A 26,083-nucleotide genomic window follows, 5' to 3' on the forward strand; every position below is an offset into this window, starting at 1 on the left:
CTTTACAATGTTTTATTATCCGTAACGGTGTTTTTGTTTTGTCTTAGCCTCCTCCTGGTGTATAGAGTCACTGTTTTGGAGAATGACATTCACAACCTCCGCCGGGACATAAATCCACCGTTGAATCTGCCACGAACTGAGCAAGTCGGTGGGAAAATGGCCAAGATGTCTAAACCAAGAGAGGTATGTCACTGATGATTAAAGTCTCATCTTGGACTTGTATGACTGATTTAGGTTAAACCCATAAACCTTTTATTGTCCAGCTAACACTGTAGAATACCATTTATTATATAAATATCTGTTTTCTCTTTGAGATGAAGTCGTGTGCTGCTGCAAATGCTCAGAGTCCTCTGAAGATGTCTTTTAAAAGACTGAAAAGGGACCAGGGCAGCTCCCGAGGTGGGTCAGCACAGAGGTTTAAGAATGTGTGTGCTAATATCTAATTGAATCATTACCTGGATCTTGAACATGAAAAAAATTACATATTTTTTCCCTCCATCTCACCAGCTGTAGCTTCTTTCCTGCAGTTAACAGCAAGCAGCATCAAGCAGCTGGAAACAAAAGGTAAAGCTAAAACTGATGTCTTTGGCGCTGCTGCTGCTTCATTTGCCATTATTTTGAAAAAGTGTGCCTTGACTTCCCCCATAGGAAATATCGCAGTGATCCCTTGGACTGTTTCTGTGCAGCACGGAAAAGCAATTACACAAAAAGAAAACAGAATTGTTGTCCAAGAAGATGGTTATTACTTGGTGTTTGGACAAGTATTGTGTCACTGTAATTCAAGCCTTCATCACTTTGATAATACATCTGATTTGTTCCAGCGATGCAGCTAATATCTGTGTAATTAACAGGTTTTGTTTAAGAGCCCGAGCATAGTCATGGGTCACATCATTCAGAGCTGGGGCCATGCGGGAGCAGCAGCGACGTCAACCGAGCTTTTGCGCTGCTTGCAAGAGATGCCGGGTGAGACGCCTACCAATACGTGTTACACTGCAGGTCAGTGAAGTACACAGCTTTCTTTTATGTTTTTAAATGCTCTTTTTGCTGCCGAGATTAGAAGTTTGATACTGTTGCCCCCGCAGTCAAATATGCCATATGTTTTGATCCGTCTAATGTTCCTGTTTGTTTTAATTTGTACAATATAACACACGCTGAGGCCGTACAGGTGCCTGGTGCCAGACTGTTTCTTCAGAAGTGACTTCCAGGAACCTTCTCACAGCCCCGAGGACTCCAGATTGCCTCTGGCCAAGAAATACAGACACAAAACTCTTAAACCGCAACACGTCTTTTTTACAATTTGGCTTTTGTACAGATTAAACAAATGAGATTGAAATTGACAGAACCCGACAAGCTGTTTCCACTTTTTTGGTGTGTGCAGAGCAAAGCTGTTCACAGCAGCTGCACACATTTCTCCAATTTTTCACTTCAGCAACTTCTCCGCTTTCATGTGAACACGTGAATCAAAAAGTGCTGAAGCTGCTTCTTGTGTTCTTACAGGAGATGTGTCAGTTTTTCTATCCTTTTTCACTCATCTTGCACCAAATCTGAAGTCGTTCCTTTAATGTCTCCCAGGCATAGTGCAGCTGCATCAGGGTGATGAACTGGAGCTGGTGATACCTTTCAGGCCCCAGGCCCTCATCTCCATGGATGCAGACTCAACATTTTTCGGTGTCATACAGCTAAATTGAAACAAGGCACTCTGGGGATGACTCACTGCTGCAGGATGTAGGAAACCGATGGAGACGTGCGAGGGGCTGCTGATAAAAGAAGGAGTGACAGCAACAGGAAAAGAGCAGAGACCTGCTCATCGTCCCAGGAAAGTCTAAAATTAACTGTCGAAAGCAACACGTGCCTGAGGACAGCCACTGAAAACAACGGTGAGGCGGCGCACGTGTCGCACGAGTCGCCCACCTGCACGACGTCCGCACGTGCAACCGCCACCTTTCATCAGTCTATTTTTGCCTTTCTCTTTACACTGTACTGGGGGCTTCCCTCCACCTCTGCACTGTTTATTTGTTCCTATCATCTATTTTAGAGCGACTTCCGTTTGCCTGACACTGCCAGGGACATAGGTTTATATTTAAACCACTCACTAGGTGTTTGCATAAACACCTGAACTGTGTAAATATATGCTGTCCCCTGAAAAAATAAAGCGATTATGAATTATTCTTGGTGCAAACATATTTGTCCAGTTTATATTAAAAACACACCTCTTATATACCTTGCTGCATCTTTCTTGGTTTTGCATCTGTTTTTTGCTCAAACGAAAGGCCGACTGAAATGAAAGGCCGTCTTACTAATGCAGGCCTTTATTGTCTAAATATAGCATCCAGTGCCTATCTGGTGTCCACAGCTGTTTAGGTTTTTTTATGAAGCAGAGCTATAAGAGGGAGCATGTGCATGTGTATGAGCTCTGACAAGAGGATCAGGACAGACACAAGCAGCAGAGGAGGATGGTTACACACATGTTCTCCCGTCTCCTTCTGCTCTTGTCATTCAGCAAAGGCTTTACTGGACTGGCAAAGGTAAGGAAAAGGTAGCCTCACTGCCACTTGCATGTGCTTAAAAACTTCACTGGTTTGGAGATCTTGAAGCTGCAAAGCTTTTCCAGAGTTTGGCTTGCATGGTCTGATAGTGATTAATGTTTCTCTTCAAGGAGCAGTCCTGGAACAACCACAGCCTCCATTCTCTCCCTCTGGATTTGGACGTAAGGCTGCGAAGGCTGGACCTGTCCAATAGCCTCATCAGACAGCTGCACATGCTCGCGTTGCCGTACTTGCAGCAGCTCAACCTGAGCTCCAACCAGCTGCATCTCATTTCTGAAGGGGCTTTTGAAAACCTTACGCAACTTGAGGAGTTGAATTTGTCTAGAAACGAACTCGGCAACAACCTTGGCAGCAACACAAAAGCCCTCCGATCCCTGGGCAGACTGAAGACTTTGGACTTATCAATGAACGGTTTAGACGGTGACGCAGCAGAGCTGTACCTTCAGAACAAATCTTTTCTTGATCATCTTAAGATGACCGGTAATGTTTTAACGAGACTTTCATACAAGCTGTTTAAGCAAAGTAAAAACCTGAAGTCCATTAGTATTGACGACAATCTGATATCAGTGATACAACAGGGGACATTTGAACCACTAAGACACCTGGAAAGTCTAAATTTGGCTCAAAATAACCTTGTATATATCTGTGATTTCAAACTGCGTCAAGTTAAATATCTGAATCTCAGTAGAAATTCGGTGGAGTTCTTTGTTACACATGAGGATGAACAGTTATATATGTTGGAAATTCTTGATCTGAGTCACAATAAGCTCCTGTACTTTCCCATCATTCCAAAAAGGAACCATTTGCGGTATCTTCATTTGCAGAATAACATGATTGGCAGCTTCAAAGCGGAGGCGGCCATGGTTTTGGAGGTCAACACTCTTTATCGTAACATCGTGAGGGAAAGAACAGCAAGAAAGAATAACTTCCATTCCAGTTGGAGGCAGATGCCAGTTATTTTTATTGACCTGAGCTTTAACCACTTTACTTCTTTCCCAGTGGAGACTCTGAGCTTTCTCTCATCCTTAGAGACGCTAAATTTCAGTCACAACTGTCTGCGCAAGCTCATGTGGAATGTCAGAAAAGATAACAGTGGACGCCGTCGGCAGCTTTATTTCCACGCCTTAAAGAACCTTGACATGCAGAGCAACGGGCTCATGCAGATTTCCCCACTCTTCCTCAACGCGCTCATACGGTTAGAAAGCTTGAATCTGCAAGACAATGCTGTGCAGCCATGTGACCCTGCCGGTCGCTTGCAAAACCCTCAGTCTCGTTGGCAGTCTTTGAACGCCTCCTGCGTTGTGTTTGGGAAGTTAACGACCCTTAAACGCCTCAATCTGAAAGAAAACCACATCCAAATTCTCCATCCAAACACCTTTAAAGAAACCTCTTTGCTCACTTTAAACCTTGCAGGAAACTCACATCTGACCATACAGGAAGGTGCCCTGGAGGGTTTGCAGAACACCCTTCAGTCGTTGGTCATCAGCGAGGTATACCTGAGCAGCAACGTCTCTTTACCCTGCATGTCAGCACTAACTTATCTGAACATATCCAACAATGTTTTGGACTCACTACCAGGCGCTTTCAGCTGCTCCCCTCTGAAAGAAATCGACATAAGGAATAACCGCTTTGTGTCTCTGAACCGTTCAATGACTCTTGCTTTGTCCGCGGAGCTTGAGCTCATGTACATCAGTGGGAACTACTTCAACTGCTGCGACAGCGAATGGCTGACCGTCCTCCACGAGAGGAAGATAAAGGTGCCTGATATCAACAGTACTCTGTGTTTCACCACTAACAGAAATGTAGTGATGGCAGATCTTTTGAGACCAACGTCGCTGGATTGTACATTTCATCCAGAAGCACGCGAGGTTCATTTTGGGCAGTTGCTTGTCATTGTTTTATTTGGAACCGTAATATTAACAGTGCTGATTGTAGTCGGCAGGAAGGTGGTGTGCTGGTTCTACGCTGTGACCAGTCCCTCACTCACACAAACCTTTACTGTAGTCTTCACCCAGCACAAATGTTCCGCAATGACCAAATGACATATTTGTTGTAATATTCACCTCCTATGTCCAGAGGCAGTGTATAACATGACATGAGAGCTGGGTTTCATTTGTTATTGGATGTCAAACAAACTAATAATGAGCTGAAATGTTGTGGTGACAGATGAGCTGAATGATGGCCAAAAGTGTACTGATTTTGTATATTGCAAGATAAACTATGAAATTTGAAATTTAAAAAAAATGGACTTTTTGTGTTATATTCTACTGTCCATTCTGGATCTTCAGCAATGGTTTTACTGCACTTCTTGACACATAACACCTGCAAAGAGCATTATTCTCTTTTAAAGTTCCTTGGTTGCTTGGTCATGATTCATGAAAATAAAATCATCAATCATCAACAGGATTTGTCTCCACTTTTCATTGTGAAATCTGTGTTTATGGGCTTCACCGGGTCTGACCCAACACTCCAACACCAAATGCAATAAGTCCTTGCTCACTCTCTGTCTAAACATATTAAATAAATACAGCTTCTATGACAGCATGTATACACAATAATCATTTAATGTGTATCACTGTAACATTTTTAAACGTATGGGGCTCTGGCCAGTCATAAATCAAAGTGGCAAATGCAGCAATATCCCAAAATAAAGAGTAAAAAACACGCTGAAAGTTGTTTTTTTTCTTTCAAACATTCACTAAAGTTCAGGAGTACCTAAGATTTATATAATAAAGCTGAAATTAACCTCCTGAGACTTGTCAAGATGTCTTGGTACACCTGAACCCACACCTGACCCAATGCATGGCTCATACAGAGAACCATGAAATAATTTACATAATAAAGTCAAGCAGTTTCATTGCAAAGTGTTTAAATAGTTTATCGAAAGGAAAATATCAACCTGAGGCAAAAGAAAGTGCTGCTTCAGGAAACTCCTGCAGAATAATCCCTTTGCAATTTTAGAACTTCATTTTCCTTTTAAAGTTATGAAATATGGATTTTTTTTCTTGCTTTTGTCCACTTACACTTATTGGACACACTGATGATTATGAACCAGCTTTACAGCAATATATAATGGTGTTAAAGTGATTGGAACACTCAGCATATTTAACAGGTCTCTAATGTTTTGCTCTTGGATTGGCTATTAAAATAAACATCAGTCTAATTCCTGAAGAATTACCTGTGACAAGTACCTGCTGGATCACCAGAAATATTGGAATGGCCCTATTTTTCAATATAGGAATATATACTTTAAAATTGCAAAACTTAACAAAACAAAGTATTGCAGGGAAACGAAGAAAAGCGTGGCCAGAATGAGGCAGGGATTATGGGCACATCTGGAGAACCAGATTAGAGTATTTTGTCCCCTGAAGACCAATTAGCCAATTAGCTTTGATCTTATCAAAGGCACGCATATTTGCATTCAAACTGGAACTTAAGCACCCCATCAGCAAATTTAACTACGCCGCTGGTGGGTGGTCTCGCCTTAATCCACTGAAATAAAATGTACTGTTATCGAAAGTTGCTTCCCTCCTGCAGTTTCTCCTGACCTACAGCAACCGGCAGATTTGCCTTAATATGATTTAACAAGAACACACCAGGATTCATCTGGATGTGTTTATCCTATGTACAGATGAGTTCTTAGGAGATATTTCTTCTAAAGCCTCAATTTCATTGTTCTAAATCAGGCCGCATTACAGACAAATGGATGAAATTGCAGGAATAGTAAAAATCTATTTACTGAGTCAATGTTTATGTTAAATACTATTAAATCAAAATCAGACAGAAATTAAAGACTCAATATTTGGGGTGTGCTGATTACATTTGCAGTTATTTGAATCTGCAAGTTTTGGTTGCGAGGCTTATCTGAAAGCAATTAACAATGAACATAGTAGTTGCGTTTATTTTGATCAATATTGTTGTTATTGCATGATGGCTACATCATATGAATATTAAAATATAATTATAAATAAAATATAATAATTCTCCAAAAACTCAAAGGAAAGCCTTTTAATAATGCTGTAGTTGGGGGAGATGACATAATTAGACATTAATCTTTATTTTCTAACTACGCAGCTAACGCTAATTTCCAAGATGGCGGCCATCCAGTCAAGCTTCTTCGCTGAAGGACGATCGGCAAACGCCGGGTACGACTTCAGGGCAGGCAGAGGTTGAAGGCTTCCCACATTAGGAACGCTCCAGAACCCGAAAAGCGTTAACTAAGACCATCGTCAACGAAGTCAGAACCACCAGGAAGAACCGAAAACAGCTAATTTAATGCGATAATTCGCATTAGCACAGCACCATGACTCCGCAGCTACGAGATTTCCATCACCGGACAGGTGCCTTGATAGAGAGCCAGAGGGTCAAGTTGATTTACCAACTGTTTTTGCTGGAGAATGCCCGAAAAACGCTGGAAAGAGAACTTATTAACTTCACCAAAAAGGTATTTTATAGTCAACTCCGTGTTGTAATTACACCAGGCTGCCAGGTAGCATCATTTACCGGCTAATTTAGCTCACGGTTATCATTTAAGATGATGTGATCTGTATATTCACGAGTTTTTAAAAAAAAAATTAAAATATTTTCAGAGGCTTGGAGGTTAATTGAGCATGCTTTTGTGACAGTAAAATCAATATAATTCTTTATTTCGCAATGAGCCAGATTTCTGCATCTCTGACGTCCCACAGGCATATGAGGACGTTCAGAATTTCTTCAGTTCATCTGTTCCCGCTGTTTCATTCAGTGATCTTGTGAAGACTTTGGATGCAAACCTGCAAGCTGTTGAGGTGCTTTCTGCCTTTGCAAAAGAATTCTCAGTGGGTAGGTTGGAAATTAATCATCTGATTGCATTGTGTAAATAATGGCCACTTACAAAATGAGCGTTTTAATGAGAATGCATGTGCAGCCAGTACTGCTGTTCTGAGAAAAGGGATTTCTTCTGACTCTCCACGTTGCTCTCATTTTTACAGGGGCATCCACTTTTAAATGTTTTAAAAAGAAGTCACGACTGAACGCGGTTGAACCGTTTGGGTGGAAAAGGATGGCACCTGTTTTCGGTGATGGCCCCGCATTGTGGGACTTGCTCATAGGCCGCTCTGGATCTAAAGCGGTGCGGGTATTTGGAGCGACAAAGCTTTTACAAGAGCCGAAACTATTCCTCATCCCACCACGTGTTTTCATTCAGCAGGATGATAGAATATGCAGCAGGTGTGCTGTTATCACTGTGAACTCGTCCTCTTGCATAAAAGAGGAAGAACAGGAACAAGCTGTTGCTGTAGAAGAGAAACACACACTGGGCGACGTGACCTTTTCACCTGATGGTGTTCAGAGTCCCTCGGCTGGTCCAGGGAGACCACGTCTCCTGCTGCCTTTTACGCCGACAATTTTCCCACAAGCCAACATTCCCGCTTCAGAGAAAATAACCCAGCTTAGCGACTGTAGAAACATGGAAGATGGTCAGATGCTACACCAGAAACAAACATCACCTCAGCTGCTTTGCTTTCTCAAAGCTAAAGCTAAAGATTTAGGCACATTACCGGCAAGGGTGTGGTTCGAAGAACACGCCAACGTGTCTAGTCCACCCCAGCTGGTTTCCACCTCCGACGAAATCCAGGCCCGCCAACCGAAACATGTCTCAGATGATGCGATTGACACAGAAGTGCCAAAGCAAGATGTCGAGAACCAAACCCGGGTCTTTAAAGTCAAGCATGAAGAATCCAGCGGCTCTCTGACTTATGCGTACGTAACGGCAACAACAACAGAATTATGGGATTTGGGAGACATCTTTACGGAAGCTTCGCAGGAGCTTTCAGACGTCAGACGCGTGGAAGATGAAGCATGTGGAAATGTCGAGCATGAGGATATGAGCTCCTGTGTGAATCCAGCAGAGCCCGTGCGCGAGAGCGCTCGTGGTCCCCCAATGCCCACAGTCAATGGAATCGCCATCCCCGAGTTCCACATCCACAGGTTCGGAGAAAGCGAAGTTGTTGTGTCTCACATCATTTCCCCAGGCAACTTCTTCATCCAGCAGGCTGACTCCATCACCAAGCTGCAGGCCCTGATCACACAGTAAGCTTTTTTTTTTCTGCTTTTCCTCAGCTGCTCTCCTTGAACACATGAACAGAATTCAAGGCGTCTTATCCTGGATTATTTTACACTTCCCCTTTTGGTGTCCCCCACTCTAATAATCCATGTTTCTGCTTGTTATTTTTGCCTGATTCGCAGCAGCTGGGCAGCACATTATTCATATGCTGAGCAGAGCAGAATTCCAGACATTGGAACCAAAGTCATGGGTTGGTTTCCAAAGCAGCAGCAGTGGTCCAGGGCTCAAGTAATGAAGATCTGTGGAATCACTGAAGGTGGGTCCAGGTTTATAAAAGAATATTTCTCAATGTTATCCATGTGTCCTAAAGCTCAGTTTAGACTTAGTTTATTTTGGAGGATTTTATTACCTCCACCAAGGAGGTTATTGGACAGCGGGTGTTTGACCAGGAACTGTTGCTAAAGGGCCATGGACCAGACGATTCCAGAGAGACTTTGACCTTTAAACCTTCTAGTTTAAAGGCCAAGGGGCTGTGATTCTAAAGCAACCTACTATATTATGTAACTGAATTACGACTGCCTATAGATTGTATATACGAATATGCTACGGGTGCGAGTCACAATATGACCCGCTTGGCTGAGGTCTGCGCTCCCTGGGTGCTATACCGTACTGTGTTTTTGCCTTGTAGATACGGATCCCATGAATCGTGGAAAGTCTATCAAAGTGGAGGTGAAGCGGTTGGACCATGGTGACGCCGCCTGTCTGTCTCTGCAGAACATCACTGACATGTCCCCAGAAATGGCAGCCCTCCCACTGCAGGCTTTACAGGTCTCTTTGGCACACGTGAGTATTGGACTTCTAAAAAATGTACGATAAAGATCACAACAGGAGGGGAGACAATGCGAACACCACCTCAGGCGTCAATGCTTAGCAACCAGTTGCAATTGTGGCGACGCAAATGTAGCCGGGAATGGCTCTGTCGAGCATATTTGGGAATGCTAACACGATTTGATTGGGCTTGTGTTTGGACGGCCGTGTGGAGGCCAGATGGTCGCTGCTGCGGCCGTGCACGCCGTGTCATGTATCAGCGAGACAGCGGAGCTCAGCAGCAACTTTCACACAGCATGCTGAAAATGATAGATTCTGTCCTAAATACACTCCAGTTCAGGGCAGCGTGTTCAGGGGAAAATATTTTGGCAAAAATTAGAATAATTTTTATGTAATGAAGTGCTTTATGAATGTCAATTTGACACCTGATAAATTTGATTTGAAACATTGCAATAAGAATGATTACCTGGAGTTATAGATGACAGAATATCAAAGGAATTCCATGTTTTCTCAACATCCTCAGTTTGGCAGTCATGAGTGATGCACCTGAAAATGTCTGATTATGCCTTTTGGAACTGATTGATTTGGAACTGAGCGGTTGTTTGCATGGTCATATATCACAGACAGCAATATTCAGGTTCAGAATTTCAGATTAAGGTTTTTCTACCATTTAACACCAGGTATGAAGTGTAAATGATTACTGAGCAGCAGCACCACAGTTTTGCACTTGGATATTGTTTGAGTTTTCATTAACGGCCAGGATCGTAACATGGTGATTTCCTGGAGGAGCTGCCTACTGACATCCTTAAGTCTCACTAATTCTTACATCGTGCGTGCAGAATCCTCAGATTGTCCACACATGGCAACGTCCTGCTTAGATTGCAGGTCCGGTGGGTGCATTGGTCCACATCATTAGTTGCAGCCTTATCTGATTCTCAGTGATAAGGGAACTGAATCATCTTAACTTGTTGGTAATCTGCTCCCTCCTGTGTGTTTCCGGCCTTTCCTCCCCCCCCCAGGTGATGCCGGTGAATGGGATCAGTTGGTCCGAGGAGGCGGTTGAGTGGTTCCACACGATGGTGCGCAACAGGACGCTCTATGCTAGACTGTATCCACGGGGATGTGACGTTACTGTGGAGCTGTTCTTTGAAAGGGGAAAGATTGGAGCTATGAGGTGCAGCTGAGTATGAACTTGCCACGTCATAGGTGACTGGTATGGTGACTTAATGGGACGGTACCGTGTTGTTCCCTGTGACCTGCCTGAGCAGTGGTGCTTGTATTTCAGGCGGGGTGCGTCGCTGTCTCTGAGACTGTCCCAGAATGGACATGCAAAATATAGGAACGGCGGCTCTGTGAAGAGAAGTGAGTACAGCTGATCTGAGCATGTCCAGTAGGTGGCGGCGTCACTGTCTGAGCGGAGCAGCAGGCACTTCCAGTCCTACTGTGCAGGTTGACTCTGACCCGGATGGTTGTGTTTTGCGTTTTAGGCATTGTTGAGAGGAAAAAACAGGACGCTGACTGGGCGAAGCACCTCATCCAGCGCTATACTCGGAACAAGAAGTAACGCTGTTCCTGATTTGAAATGACAGATGAATCATCCAGAGTTCACCGAGTGGACACAGCGGACAAGTTGCACTCGGAGAAACCGCTGCAGTGAGACGTCAACAAGCACATTTAAATAAGATCAATCCTCTCTTGTATTTAAACAAGACATACGCTGAACGGTGGTAGTTAAGTCATTGTTCTTGTGTAGAATGTAGGTCTGTTCAGTCGTGTAACAGGTCACACAGCAGTGGTGGAGAGGGCTACACACATGGGCTTCCCCATACACACACAGTAAGACCTGCAAACACAGAAATGACAAAAGGCTGCGGGTAAATTTGTTTCTTAAATCCAGTTAATCCGCCATTAAGCGCAACGCTTCACTCTTACAGCGCGGTGTGTATCAGCCCACCAACGTTACTCACAACAGGGAAGAGTGTAGATTAGGTGGTGCTGCATGCCCCTCTGAGGTTCCTGCAGACAGACATAGCCTTTGTTATCTGCTCCCTGCAGTGTGTTTCTGCTTTGTGTTTGCAGCACTTGTGTTGGGGTTTCTTGCCCGCTGACCGTCACCTCTAAACAGTATTGGCAGCATTCTCTGTCCCTTTTCAAGAATTCATTTGAGTTTCTCTTTCAAGATGTTAAAATGATCTGGCTGGTTTGAAGCAGCAAGTTGGCTAATGAGATTTGTTTTAGTCCGCCGTGGTGTGGAAGAGGCGTGTTTTGGCCTTTTCTTTGTCTGCCATTTTTTGACAATTTGTTTTAGTTTACATTTGGGTTCAAATTTGTGGGTTGTGGTTGCCACCAGATGGCGCAATTCAGTACTATTTCCTGTCTTTAAAGAGGGATTTGCCACCATGCTGGACCGTGTGGGTCCAGTTTGTTTACTCTGAACTTTTCTAGATGATACAATTGTGATAAAGGATGCTTTCAATATTTGAACCTTGTCCCAAGGGGGGGGGGGTATAACCACTACATTAAACAATGAACAAGGAGGAAAGTCTCTTTATTTTTCTCAACAGTGCCTGTTTGCCATAAGTTCATTTCCTTTTATAAGCATTAAACCATGATCATAGAAGGTTTTGTCACGTGTCCTCCCCTGTTTTAGAACAGTGGCCCGTTCTACCTCATGGTTTTCATATCTTACTTGCAATGTTGGAAAAACCAGCTCGTGTAATCTGGTACGAACGCTTGAATGCTTCTGGGTTACAAAGGACTCTATCTGAGAGTTCATTCAAAGAATTAGCAGACCACCCAAACCCTCCCACCACCTCTGCTCTGACGCAGAGACGCTCCTGACGGGGACAAATCAGCGGCACTGAACAAATGAACATATTGTGTTTGATCTTATTCTCAGTTGTTAGAGGACGGGGTTTGACCGGGGGCGGGGGGCATAAACTATAAATAAAACTGCATCTGATGAGAAACATTGACTTCTTCCCAATTTCTCTGCGAAATATTTTGGACGACAGAAATCCGTCAGCGAATCCGGCTGCAGTTGGTTTGAAAGTTCAGCCGAGAGGTTCAAGTGCAGAGGAATCTGCAGCCGCTCAGGCACTTGTCTCTCAGTGGCTCAGGTCAAAAGCTTCCTTCGCTTGCAGCCCTGCACAATAAATAATGTGCCAGGCAGAGGCCTTTTGTGTCCACACAGATTCCTCCTTTTGCTCGGGGTGGGTGGCAATCGAGGCATTTGATCTGAATTCTAAAGAGTCTTGTTGGGGCCCAATAAAGCCCGCCATTGTATGTAAATAGTTTATATAAGAGCATATGACCGCTCCGGTGCAGGGCAGCGGCTAGTGGTGGAGGAATGATTAGCATTTTCCGAGCGCATGGTGTGCCCGATCCGACCTTTTGGCTCGCTAAGAAACATATTTTATTCCATTTCTTCCTGCTTTGTACACATTTGTGTGTACCACCACAGCTGAAGGTAAAACGCTCTTTGTCTCCTAACTCTCAGTCTAATGAGGTCAGACTATTAAAAATTCACCGCTGCACCATGAACAAAATATTATTGATGAATTATTACAGTACTTTATAATCATTAGTATATGGATCATTTGATTTATCTCTGCGCTGCATGTGGGACTGAAGCCTTTGTTCTTTTCTGTAGCTGTATTTCGGTTTGCGACTCCCGTATTAATACGTCCCCAGCTGGTCACGTGATGACGCAAATGTTTCGCACTTTGGTTTTGTCCAATTGCGTGTTGTGACGGTGTTTGGTGGCAGGCCATCACCCCCGGTTTAATAGGGCCAATGGGCTGCCTGGCATTTCTTTTCTGTTCCTTATTCTGCCAAATCTAACTCGATGCTCAGGTTTTGCCCCAAGATGGTCATCTTTGGACCCGGTGCTGCTTACGCCGCTTGCACTGCTGGCTGAGCCCGGTAAACCTCTACCAACGACAACTTTTCCTGATTATGAAGCTAGAGATACTTAATTGCTACATTTGTTTGATAGAAAGACCTAAATCGTGACTAGCCTGAGCCCTTTCCTTCGTTAATGTCGGCTTTACTGACTGTGACCGTTTTGCAGACCTGGAGTCTAAAATGAACTGGGGAACCTTTTACGCCCTGATCAGCGGCGTAAACAGGCACTCGACCGGCATCGGGAGGGTTTGGCTCTCCGTCATCTTCGTCTTCCGAATCCTGGTGTTGGTGGTGGCTGCTGAGAGCGTTTGGGGAGACGAGAAGTCGGGCTTCACCTGCAACACCCAGCAGCCTGGCTGCAACAGCGTCTGCTACGACCAGTTCTTCCCCATCTCGCACATCCGCCTTTGGGCTCTGCAGCTGATCCTGGTCTCCACCCCGGCCCTGCTGGTGGCCATGCACGTAGCCCACAGACGGCACATCGACAAGAAGATCCTGAAGAGGGCCGGCCGGGGCACCCCCAAAGACCTGGAGCAGATCAAGAACCAGAGGTTCCAGATCACCGGAGCTCTGTGGTGGACGTACATGATCAGCATCATCTTCAGGATCGTCTTTGAGGTGGCTTTTCTCTACATCTTCTACCTGATCTATCCAGGTTTCAAAATGGTGCGTTTGGTCAAGTGCGACTCGTACCCCTGCCCCAACACCGTGGACTGTTTTGTGTCCAGACCCACAGAGAAGACCATATTTACCGTGTTCATGCTGGGGGTCTCGGGGGTGTGTGTGCTTCTGAACTTGGCTGAGATGGTCTACCTCATCGGCCGGGCCTGCAGGCAGTGCATCAGAGGCTCGGAAGAAACCTCCAAAGTCCCCTGGATCAGTCAAAAATTGTCCTCTTACAGGCAAAATGAGATTAACGAACTGATATTGGACCATCCCCTCAGGTCAAAGTTCGGCGTGACCAAAAAGAAGCCCAGCTGAGAAGGGCGGGAACTGTTCCTCTTTCTTTAACTAACCACTCACAGCTCCACGGTGGAGCAGACAATGAGTTAAACATTGTCTTCTTACACATTCACGCAGTTTCTGTAAGAGAGTCAATCGCTTTATTCTGTCCATTTATACATCGATCCATACATCGATCTGTACATCTCTGGGTCAGGATCAGCTCCATCTGACAAACTGTAATTGTCCTTTAACAGGACCTAAGGTTACTTTGCATTTAAAATGCTGGATATAGGTTGAAGTCCCCAAATCTAACAGATTGTCTTTAACTTCGGAGACGGATGCAGCAGCAATAATGGGAAACTCCTTGATTAACGTGGGCATAACATATTGTAGATCTTATGCCTGAATTTACAGTTTGTGACTTGGATGATGTTTAACTGCCAACGTGAGCGACGCTTCCTCGAGTTTGATCTGACCTTTTTCTCAACGTTGACCTTCCTAACAGGAGCTCCCTGTTGTCTGCACCTCTTTTTAGCTTCTTTTTTTTAGATTTTCTTGTGTACTATAACGTTCAGCCACTCTCTCTCTCTCTCGTGGCTCATGTGCTGGTTTCATTTGGAGCTTAAAAATACTGATGTCCAAATGTATAGAGTGTATGAGTTTACTCCCCGATAAACAATCCAGTTAAAAGCCTGTGTGATATGGGGTTGGAGAGGAGGGTGTACAATATGAAATATAAACCAATAAACTCTCTGATGCTTTGAACTTTCACTGACTTTTCTCCTCCTGACTCTGATTTGTAGCTTGAGGTTGCAAATGGCTACTCATCTTCAAATCATGACACCCCCCATCCATGATAGGAGAGACCTTCCTGCTAAATTTAGCCCCCAGAAGCCCTTGTGACCAGCCAGACTGCAGCATGTCATTGGCCAGCTGCTGCATCACTCATTGTAGCAGGCTTTAATAGTTTACATTAGACTGTAGCCTGGGCCAAAATTAACCTGCCGGGGGAGGGGGCTTCGAGGGGAGTGCGGGCCGGACATGCTTGAGAGTGTGTCCAGCAGGTTGTATGTGTTGTGTTGGTCAGTGGAAGACCTCCTGTCCAAAGGGTGTTTGAAAACAGAAGACGGAGCCAAAGGTTTTGTTGGTGGGGAGCGGAGGCGAGCACAGGTCCCTTTTCCTGCCCATTCAAGGGCATTGCTGAAATCCCTGAAAATCTGCCCCAGACAGGTTGGCTGTGTGCGAGCAGGCGGCTCCATGGACCCCCAAAGACCTACGGGACATCTTTTCAGGAGATGCCTAAGCTGACGCGGTGAGTCTGTCGAGGTGGGGGGGGTGACTACCTTGCACTTGTGTGTTTTGCATTGTTTTGGGATGCTTGAGTCTGTCGGCATTCCATCGTTGTTCCGGTTGACTTAACGTGCACCTGACATTTGGACGCTTGGTGGAACTCTATCCCTCACAGTCGCATGTGTCACCACGCTGCCGTAGAGCCTCCATCCCAAATAGACTGTAGGTGTTGCAGGAACTGACAGTAGCAGATAGCTCGACTGTAATTTGTACTTTCACCGCCATCGCTCTGGTGTATCATTTCACCTCGAAGAGATGGCGTTCCCTCGGCTCAGGCCACAAAGGCCATGAGTCACAAAATCATGACGGGAACTTGCCTTCCCTCCTGTCTGCACTTGCCAAATATATACCCAGCCAAAGTCAATATAACCCCGTCTGTGTCCACACTGGAAGAGTCGCGACCCGCCTGGCGAGCCACCAGTAGCCCGCCCGCTCAGCAGCTCGGCTTCTAAGGAAATCGCTTTTGCTCGAGCCGAGATGTTTCAGAGTTAAACAGATCTAACTCTGGAGTTTTGGGTGCGGTTCTGAGTAAATACATGAGGGACTTGAGCAGTTTTTGATATCGTTCCAAACCTTTGTTGTCAGATCTGAGCTCACGCAGCCATGGGGGACTGGAACCTGCTGGGAAAACTTCTGGAAAAAGCCCAGGAGCACTCCACCGTCGTGGGCAAAGTGTGGCTCACCGTCCTCTTCATTTTCCGTATCCTGATCCTCAGCGCTGCCACCGAGAAGGTGTGGGGCGACGAGCAGTCGGGCTTCACCTGCGACACCAGGCAGCCCGGTTGCGAGAACGTCTGCTACGACATCACATTCCCCATCTCCCACGTCCGTTTCTGGGTGCTGCAGATCATCTTCGTGTCGACGCCGTCGCTGATTTACCTGGGACACATTCTCCACCTGGTGCGGATGGAGGAGAAGCAGAAGGAGAAAGAGCGGGTGCGACTGTCGCGGAAGCAGGGCCTGCTGGCGTCCAAGCACAGAAAGCCCCTGGTGAGGGACGAGAAGGGCCGAGTGCGCCTGCAGGGGGAGCTTCTGCGCACGTACGTCTTTAACGTGATCTTCAAAACTCTGTTTGAGGTGGGCTTCATCGTGGCTCAGTATTTGCTGTATGGCTTTGAGCTGAAGCCCATGTACACATGTAACAGACCCCCCTGCCCCAACGTGGTCAACTGCTACATTTCCCGGCCCACAGAGAAGACCATCTTCATCATCTTCATGCTGGGAGTGGCCAGCATCTCCCTGCTCCTAAATCTCATTGAGGTCTATCACCTGGGCTTCACCAAGTGCCGCCAGGGTCTCACCTTTAGGAGGCAGCACCAGCTCTCCGAGGGGATTCTCAAGGAGCCCAGCGAGGCCTCGGTGCCCTTTGCGCCCAGCTATGGCGAGTACTTCCAAGGACACCACCCGGTGCAGCCGACCTACCCCCCCGTGCCCAGCTACAACCTCTCCCCGCTGCCTGACGGCACCGAGTCGTCCTTCCATCCTTACAACAGCAAGGCGGCCTATAAACAGAACAAGGACAACCTGCTGGTGGAGCGGGGCGGCAGCAAGCCAGAGGAGCACGATCTGAAAGGAAAGAAGGAGCCGGGTTCGGCCCCCGAGTCACCTACGCAGGTCACGTTGAGCCGCGGCGCCAAACACGCCAGCAACAAGACTAGAATAGACGATCTGAAGATATGAGGAGGTTTATGTTTCTCCGGAGGGGGGGGAGGGGGGGGGGGGGGGGGGGTCGTTCCGACACGCTGAACCGAGCCACCTCGTCGATTCTCGGCAGTGATTCTTTGATAAGTGATTCGATCATGATGTCACTCAGCATCTCTGGCTCAGGGCTCCTTTTTAAACGTGGTTTTAAACGTGAGTAACAGAAAAATGTAAGTTTGTCAAGTTAAGAGTCACACACGAGGCAGAAGAGGCTTCTTTTTCTAGGTCGCCAGCAGGCCAGCGCCTCTTCATCGCCCTCCTGTGCAGACCCAACGGGACGAGTGGGGCTGAACTGATATAACGCCGTTAAAGCCACGTCGGTTCGTTTCCCTCCCAGCTTTCTCTGCTGGTTCTGTAAAGCACTCGGTGACGGGCGCATTTGTGAAAACGGACGGAATAAATCTGTCTTACATTTGCAGATTTGCAAAAAACCTCTTGACCCGCTCGGAGCCGACATGCTCGAGCAGGAACAAACGTGTCGTGTGTAAAGTCTGTGCTTGTAAAACGGGATCTGGAGGATGATGGGTACTTTTATTGTATCCTGCTGTCTCTGTCAACACATGAACACACTGACCTCTTTTTAAACTTGTGTATGTATTTTTTTTTTTTTTTCATCCAGCTGATGAAATGATTAAGAGCAGTCGCTGGAGCTTTTCGCTGGTGCTACGCGCCAGAAACATGCCTCAGATCTGCGAGATAAAACGGTGTTAGTGCAATAGAACAGCTCCATAAATCGCTAAGTAAAACCGGACGCTCTTATAAAAGTCTCACTTCTCTTTATGGGAGAAAAATGAAACGGGGTTTTAGAAAAAGGGAATTTTAAAGCATATATCATCTCAAATATATGATGAAGTGATCATTTATTCGAGACGCAACGTTTATGGCTCTGAATTGTTGAAAGATGAGTCGCAGTCCGTCATGAGACCAGATGTAGTGCTCAAATAAAGCCTTTTTTTTTTTCCCCGTGAGCGCTCTGATGACCCGAAAATGGGTTTTCACGTTTATTTAAGATCAGAATTCCGCTGCAGTCAAAACATGGATGTGTTGAAACAGAAGTTTCATTTGGATTTGAAAAAGACCCTGGAATGATGAACACCTTCTAGTTTGGGATATCGGATAAGATGTTTAAAATTATATTAATGCATTTCTCCCTACACACTCACGCTGAAATCTTAATTTAAATACTCCCTGTTTAGTTGGAATCATTTAGTTCCTCCTTCAGGGAAGAGTGCGTTGCGAGGTCAAATGTCAGCCATAGGACACCTCACCAATTAAAACTCGCCGAAGAACGTGGAAATCCAGAATAATAAGTCGGTTATAAACTCCCTTAGAGGAGACAGAAATAAGCGTCTGTCCATCTGTCTTGTCTTGGCTCGTTGGCCCTGGGAGAGCCGCTGGCTTGGCCCTCGCTTGTTGTTTGTTTTTTGCCGTCAGATGATGTCACCATTAAGCCGAATGACATCACTTTAATGTTCCAGTGGTGACGTGAATCTAACCAGAAAACTCTTCCCCAGAGGAAAGTTAGTTCCTGTAACTGCGCACTACATGAGAACATGATTAATAGTGTGTGTGTGTGTGTGTGGGGGGGGGGGGGGGGGGGGTTCGTCACCACCACGCCGCATCTTTAATCCCTGTGCAACTTGAACCCTTCAAGGCCACGTTGTGTTTCGGTGGGTCCTGCAGCTTTGCACCATCTCGACCTTCACGTCTGCCTTGTGTTAAATCGATCAATCAGAAAGTGATGCGCTCGTCTGTGTGACGCAGACGCCAACAATAACACCACTTGAGGTGACTCCGCCCAACCCCTTGGGTCTACCCCCCCCCCCCCCACACACACACACACACACACACACACACCAAAAAAAATGTCTGGTTTTGGTTCCAAGGAAAAGAGAAAAATCTCAGATCCAGAAGCAGCATCCTGCAAAACAGTAAATGTGTTTGCGTCTGTCTTCTGTGTGACTTCTGTGACCTTAAACATGGGTGAACAGTCTCTCTCTATCGCACACACACACACACACACACACACACAGCAGAGCCTTTTTCTGATCCCACCTTTCATTTTTACGAGGCTCTTAAAGTCACCCAGTTGATTTATTGTTCACCTTCTGTCAAGTTTCTGTAAATACCAGGTGGTTTATTCCAAAAGAAATTATATATTTGAGGCAAAAATGCAGTCTTTTTAAATTCAGTGGCATTTAGGTTACCTAGACAAAACATTAAGGAAAGTGCTTTTAAAAATGTATTTAAAAAAATAACCCTTTCTGGGCTTATAAAATTCTAATTACTTTTAAGAAATGATGACATGAGGATGACATTTGAAGAGAGCTGCATAGAGAACACCAGCGGTGCTCTGGTGCCCTCTTCCTTCACATGGACACAACACTGCTGAGCTGCTCGTCTGAGGGAAAGTCAAGCAACAGCACCCCCCCCCCAGGTCCAGCTCTATCCTTGCAGGCAAACGTGGTGCTGCGTTTCCATGGCGAAGGCGTGAATCTCTTCATAAATGCTTCCAGTCTGACTGCATAAAGTAACAGGTTCATTATGTGTCTGAAGGGTTCTGTGGCCTTTGGTGTTTTATTCAACACTAATGTGTGATAAATGACAAAAGCCAGACGTACGGCCCTCCTTTGTGAAGCTTTGTATTGCTGCGAGGTTGATGCTTATGAAATAGCAGCCAGAGGGGAAAACTGGGCTTCTGATGTTTGCTGACTGCATCAGTAATGACTGCTTGCAGGCTTGTCACCTCGTCACCAACTGCAGCCTCGTTAAAAGGCTGCCAGACCGCCGAGACCCAACACAGAACTCCATAGGAGGCAGCGTGGGAGTCCCACTGGCAGACAGGGACAGGAATCAGCCCCCGACTGCCAGTCAGCATCATTACAGCCTGGAGGAGCTTCTCCGCACTTTGAGGGCACGGGGTGGTGTGTTTGCTGGCACGTCGTGTTAATGTCATTTAACCGGTTATTTTCCCACTAAGTTGGGAAAAATTCAAGGTCAGGTAAAGTGAAAGGAGACCGGCTGGACTCTGCATAGACAGTTTATGAATGATGAAAGTAATCTTGATTCCTACAAAGGCCTTATTCAAACCTGTCAGCTTTCACTGTCCTGTAGTGTTTTCTTGGTGAACCTGATCGATGCTGGTTTCCACAGCTTTCTTGACATTTGACCACATCAAGGGCATTTTCTAGTTTAAATTATATACAGGTCTATTTTTTGCAATTACAGGGAATGGCTACATATTATTTTGAATTTTAAAAACAACATGCCAGGAAGCATTAAATGCTGCTTTTTTAAGTATGGTTTAATTTTAAAAACTTTATTGATCTCATCTGGATCTCAATTCAGACACATCTCGTCACAATTTGTACTACATACAAAGTAAAAGGAGGAAAAAGAAGTTTGAAAGGACATCAAGAGATCTTTGACTAAAAAAAATACAATGACGATACACAAAGTTCCAGTTTTTCTGAAAACTCACAGTAGTTCTGTTGGGTTCAGCTTGATGACTTTTGCAGCTCAATGGCTCCACCCAGCGGCAACAGGCGGAACTGCTGTTGCAGCTTTTGGCCTATCCAAATATAACCACCTATCTAATGCTACATTGAGGTTAAGAACCATCTGTATACAGACATGTGATGTTTTGAAAATTGAATAGATTGATTTAGTAGTTCTGACTGTATTTTATCTTTAATCATTTTGTTTACACATTGAGGGAACAAAGCATTAACACCATGTTCACTCTTCAGCGCCTGTGAAGGAACTCAACAGGATTCAGCCAACAAACAGTTTATAACAAATCCTCAGGACCATCCTCTCTTAACACTCAAACAACAATCAAAAGACAGGCCTTCAGAAGCCGTTCAAAAACAAATAAATCAGGCTCCGATCCCCCGCACCAGTGAATACTAAGACAGCTAAGGTCAAAGCCTAAATGCAACCCAGATCTCCGAGCGGTGCGTTTTGTACATGGCGGGGTGTTTGGTGTCGAAGCCTGTGGCTGGAGGACCGCAGGTCTGTGCCTGTGCCTGTCCATCTCCTGTGGTCTTACGAGGTGATGCGGACATGTCCTAGTCGTCTTTGCCCTTCCCTTTCGGCGCGCCTTCATTCCAGGCCACGTAAACAAACAAAGCCAAAACCACATGCACGGCGAGCACTGCAACGATGGCTGCGTAGAAGTAGCTGTCAGAGCTCGACATCTTCATCGAACCTGGGGAGAGACGGTGCAGGATGACATCAAACGGGCATTTAATGGTCCTACAGGCACAGGGGGCGGTTTTGGACCTTCAGGCCTGCTTAGACTAACAGATGAGAATGTTTAATCTAAATAGAGGTGACTCAGAATTGTGCTCTTCAGTATTCCCACCATGAAGACTGGTGAGAACAGGCGCAATTCCCATCAGTCTTTTTTTTTTCTTTTCTATTTTCAGAGAACCCACTGTGCATTTAAAACAAACTGAGAAATAGCTCTTTGTTGTTGTCCCTCACTACCTGGAGATTAACACACAGATATTATAAAAGACATATCAGCTGACCAAAAGATATCCTAATTATCCAACAGGATGTCAAGTCCAGAATCCGACACGGGCTGTGGTTTCTGTTCAAAGCTTTGAACTAGAGGAATATCAGACTTCAGAATCTCTCCCTTTTCCATCCTAGAATGTTTAGGTACAATTGTACGTTCTATCCTCCAAACACAAGAAGTAGTGTTACCCTCAAAGATGTAGGCCTTTGATGCGAAGTAGAGTCCAATAGGCAGCGTGACCATCAGGACAGTGAAGAAAAGTAGCGTCTTCAGGGCTGAAACCAGGGAGCCTTCATTCCTGCAAAGGAGTGCAAAAGTTCAAGCGTTTGCAGAGGCACCACGGCATCTTTTCATCTCTTTCACGGTGGCTACTTGGCAATAGCTTTACCACGTGAAATACAAGTCATCTGTATTTCCTGACAAGTGTTTAGCATCACACCGCGAGGAGGCGAGAGTTTTTGTGGAGGTCAACCTCTCCTCTGTATTCAGACCAGCTAGTACTTGAAGCTAAGATGCTAGCTAATCTTAGCCGTTTGTTTGAATTCAATTACGTTACTCCTCACCCTCTGTAATAGGCCGGCGGTCCGGCAGACGTGTCCGCGGAGGGTCTAAAAGAACCGTCCATTGCTGCGCTGACAGGGGGGCTGAACGGGTCTATAAAGATGGCTAAGAGGCGCCTTTTACAACTGCGTCGCTTCTTTGTCGCTGTCACGGATAAAACTACTTCCGCATGAGGTCACGAGACCATCACATGACAATTTTTACACGCGCGAAGTCTCGTCAAAACACGCGAGACAAGAAGAGATTTTATATCAAATTTCCAACTTAATTTGATTCCCAGGTACAAAAACATGAAACATTAAACGTGATGACATTTTTGAAATAGTTTTAGAACAAACGAATATATTTTTGGGAGTGGTATTTAAATTCAGAAACCTTTATTCTCAATAAAAAAAATACATTTGATAACCCTTATCCAGGCATCACTGGTCAATTTATTCCCATTCCTATGGTTGGACTCAATAAATGGTAGTATTTGGTTTTAAAATGTTTTAGTCATTTTCAAGGATCTTTAATTGCAGTTTTACACAATTGTTTTAGTTGGGGGAAGAGTCTCCCCTAAGGGTGCAATTGCATAATATGCACTTGACAACCTGCTCCTGAATAATGGAACAATGTTAGGTATTCCTTGTTCAATTGCTGATGTAACAGAGTCATTCAGTCCATTTTCTGGCTGGTTATATATCGTACCTTTACTATCATTCAGTGACTGTGTTCCTGGCAGAATCTCCCTGGCTGGGTGTCAAGGCGTGGCACTTTCTGCTCCAATTGGTTCTGTTTCATTTGGCCTCCTGCTCAGCAGGTTCCCTGAAACCACATTTTATCTGAAAAGCTTCTTAGGAGACCACACGGAGGACAGATGAAGTGTGTGTGTTTAAATAGTTCTTTCTTTTGCAAAGTCAAAAGATCCAAATCTATCACAAATCAAAACCTTTTTGCAGAAGGAACCACTGAGAGCTATTATGAAACTCTTCTTTTCTCAACATCCTCCTTATATCACCCCCTATTAACAAAGGAGCATGTTGTATGAATTTTAAAGTTTATTTATTCCACACAATTGGAGCCCATTATTAAAAAGAAACATTTCAGCCATGTCAGAAACGAGCACCATAAAACAAACAGTCTGGCCTCTGTGCATAAACAGGTCATCAGTAATTGTTCCAGATCAAAATTGCATCCTCCTGGTACCCAAAATACGCTGTGCTTTATTTTCTCTGGAAACGGATTCAAAACTAAAAATTAATTAAATGCCTTTTTCTGTATTGAGCTTTGGGAATAGTCCGCAAACCACAGAGGAAAACGCTGACCAAACATGTTCGCCCCGCTACGGTGGGATTATGAATTATAATACAAAACAATATTTAAAAAAAAAAAAACTGCATCTAAAATCACAGCTGGACTTAAAGAGTTCTCTGTGGAATAACAGAGGAGTTCTGGCTGGGGGGTCTTCTGTCGCAACTTCAATATTAGATTCTCGTTCCCTGTAGGCCGACCTCGACCCCTGGCCCTTTTGACGTGCTTCCCATCAGCTCTGTTGTCTCAACCTCCCCACTGACCCTCAGCTACACCTTTTTTTTTGTATTTCGCGTGTCACCAGCACTCTGAGTCAAACATGAGACACCTGTTGTTCAGAATCACGTGTCCTTCAGTGAATATTAAACCCGCTGCCGCATAGAATAATTACCACCTATGGAGTTTCCATTTGAAATAAGAGACTAGCACACAAAGCACTTTAAAATAGCTGCCTGTTATTTCCAGCTTTGGTATTTACTGGGTGTGTCTTATTAGCGTACTCCAAAGTTTCTTTGTTTATCCCTCTCGTGCTCCATACACGTGTTTCACCTGATCTCCATGCAATTACATCTATGGTATTTAAAATGTAGAACGTTCCGTTCCTTAGCAAAGGGGAAACAAAGATCCTTGCTCCACAGGGAGGACTCCAAATGTCATTACATCAGTGACCGGGCTCCCTGGAGAGCATCTTCTCGAATTTTTTTTTCGTCAGAAAAATGCCGTTGGGGTCACTTTATTAAGTTGTGTCCACTAATGGGTACTTTATTGGATCAGAGAATTATCAGACATCGGGCCGTCGTAAAAGTGACGGGCTAAACAAATGGTCAAGCACAAACTCATATTTCTGCCATGACGCTTGAATGAAAAAAAAATTGCATTTTGTCTATAAAAGGGGGATTATGAGAGCCGACGGGCAACAATAGTGCTGCTCATCATGTAATTCTTCATGAAAGACACCGGCGTTGTCCCCTGTTGGCGACGCGTCCTTTGTTGAGCGTGCCGGCGGGGACCTCTCCATTAGCCAGGTCTGTGAGCAGGAGGGACGGTGCGGAACCCACCGGGTACCCGCTGAGTCCAGTAGAGGGCAGAGTAGAATAAATGACTGCCCTGCTGCAGCCAACGTAGTCTTGCCCCTCCAGGTCTGATGGTGGGGCAACCACACCCCACCTTACCTCCCCACCCTCCACGACTGTTAGCACAACTAAGCTGTCTTGAATGATGACGGCCACACAGAAGAAAACCTGGTGAATCTGATCATCCAGAGTCACATCTGTTATATGCTGTGATTTCTCCCGAAGCATCAAACAATGTCGCGCTGTTGTTTTTCCTGTTCTTATTGGCTTCCTTGTGTGGACAACAGCAGCTCCTCCAGGTATTATTGTGATCCACGGGCCTCTGGGACATTTAGAAGCACATTATATGCATGAGAACACAGGCGGGACTGAACTTCATGCACAAATCCATTAGGAGGCTTTCTATTGGGGCAGCAGTCCCATCAAGAGACCCCCACTGCTGTAAAATGCAGTGATGTGCAAGAGCTAGCTGTAGAAATTCCTCCGTGTACCGAGGGGAATTTTGCCGAGGCTCATCCAGAAGGCGAAAAAAAGCCCCATCACGATTGAGTGTCATATAATGCCTCATCCCTCGTCCACTTTTATGCCAACTGCATTAGGGGCCATTCTCTGCCATGGTGGAAGTAATCTTTATGTCCCACTAATGAGAACGTGTTTCTCGTGGGCTCTTTGGCTTCCCCACGTCCTACCAAGGACAGGAAACAACATTAGGAAATGTACAGCTGTTGCTGGGCCACTTAAAACAAATTTTGCTCAGATTTGTGGTCAGTGATGCTCACCGACCCTGATGCTGCACATGTGTCTGATTTTACCGCTTTTAATCTGGATATTAGGCAACATTACATTCAGATTTTATTGACATATAGAGCCGTGAGTTGTCAGGATCAGGCTTGGTGATGTGGATAGATCGTGCTGACCTTGGGAGCCACGTTTCCGAGAGCAACCACACTTCACATTAAATAACTGGCAAAATGACAGTTGGAGCGGGTGGACGAGGAGGCCATTTAAAGCGTCTGCAAAAACTGGGCTGTTTTTTGCGATACAAAGTTTTCCCTCCACATATTTGCGAGCACCGACCATGACGTCTTATCAGCCACAAGATTAAACCCACTGACAACAACAACGAATTAGACCCCGAATATCTTTCAGGAATATGAGAAGGAGCCCGAGGCTTTGGCCTGACCTCCAGATTCCAATCTAATCAGGCATTTATGGGACTGGAAATAACATATAAGCCCCACCCTTCACACAAGAGTGGGTCCATCGCCAGTCATTGCTAATGCTCAGGTGCCGGCAAGATGGGACATGGGAA

At 45.2% G+C, this 26,083-nt stretch overlaps 4 protein-coding genes across 13 annotated transcripts in view; 3 read left to right on the forward strand and 1 right to left on the reverse strand.

Annotated features, from left to right (window-relative positions):
* LOC101075168 (tumor necrosis factor ligand superfamily member 13B-like) overlaps positions 1-2,220 on the forward strand; it is a 2,328-nt gene extending 108 nt beyond the window's left edge. The window contains exons 2-7 of one of the 3 annotated variants that reach the window (XM_029847624.1): positions 48-183; positions 315-399; positions 508-564; positions 649-761; positions 852-996; positions 1,573-2,220. In XM_029847624.1, the coding sequence (XP_029703484.1) occupies positions 48-183; positions 315-399; positions 508-564; positions 649-761; positions 852-996; positions 1,573-1,688 (652 nt within the window). In that variant the 3' untranslated portion in view covers positions 1,689-2,220. Of the gene's footprint in view, positions 184-314; positions 400-507; positions 565-648; positions 762-851; positions 997-1,572 lie in introns of all 3 variants that reach the window. The other 2 variants (XM_003970458.3, XM_029847623.1) reach the window with 2 other exon arrangements.
* A 131-nt stretch (positions 2,221-2,351) lies between these two features.
* LOC101079684 (transforming growth factor beta activator LRRC32-like) lies at positions 2,352-4,952 on the forward strand. Its single transcript, XM_003970477.3, has 2 exons — positions 2,352-2,525; positions 2,657-4,952. Exons 1-2 carry the CDS (start codon positions 2,454-2,456, stop codon positions 4,586-4,588), a joined length of 2,004 nt encoding a protein of 667 aa, XP_003970526.3. The 5' UTR covers positions 2,352-2,453; the 3' UTR covers positions 4,589-4,952.
* Positions 4,953-6,391: 1,439 nt separating this feature from the next.
* On the forward strand, positions 6,392-16,471 carry LOC101079459 (gap junction beta-1 protein-like). 8 transcript variants are annotated; one of them, XR_003890878.1, is made up of 8 exons: positions 6,422-6,990; positions 7,235-7,367; positions 7,517-8,615; positions 8,772-8,905; positions 9,278-9,432; positions 10,437-10,623; positions 10,703-10,779; positions 10,905-10,969. XR_003890878.1 is itself a non-coding variant. In XM_011610765.2 (8 exons), the coding sequence occupies exons 1-8, from the start codon at positions 6,850-6,852 to the stop codon at positions 10,979-10,981; spliced, it is 1,968 nt and encodes a 655-aa protein (XP_011609067.2). In that variant the 5' UTR covers positions 6,447-6,849; the 3' UTR covers positions 10,982-12,386. The 8 variants fall into 8 exon arrangements, 7 of the variants coding, with proteins under 7 accessions (XP_029703438.1, XP_029703439.1, XP_011609067.2 ...); XM_011610765.2 differs by having other exon boundaries at positions 6,447-6,990; positions 8,775-8,905; positions 10,437-10,591; positions 10,905-12,386; XM_029847577.1 differs by having other exon boundaries at positions 6,450-6,990; positions 10,437-10,591; positions 10,905-12,386.
* A 4,134-nt stretch (positions 16,472-20,605) lies between these two features.
* On the reverse strand, positions 20,606-22,585 carry vma21 (vacuolar ATPase assembly factor VMA21). Its single transcript, XM_003970476.3, has 3 exons — positions 22,408-22,585; positions 22,033-22,142; positions 20,606-21,529 (listed from the first exon to the last, which is right to left on the reverse strand). Exons 1-3 carry the CDS (start codon positions 22,467-22,469, stop codon positions 21,390-21,392), a joined length of 312 nt encoding a protein of 103 aa, XP_003970525.1. The 5' UTR covers positions 22,470-22,585; the 3' UTR covers positions 20,606-21,389.
* Between the last annotated feature and the right edge of the window lie 3,498 nt (positions 22,586-26,083).

Source organism: Takifugu rubripes, chromosome 14 (assembly GCF_901000725.2).
Source record: "Takifugu rubripes chromosome 14, fTakRub1.2, whole genome shotgun sequence".
Taxonomy (NCBI): domain Eukaryota; kingdom Metazoa; phylum Chordata; class Actinopteri; order Tetraodontiformes; family Tetraodontidae; genus Takifugu; species Takifugu rubripes.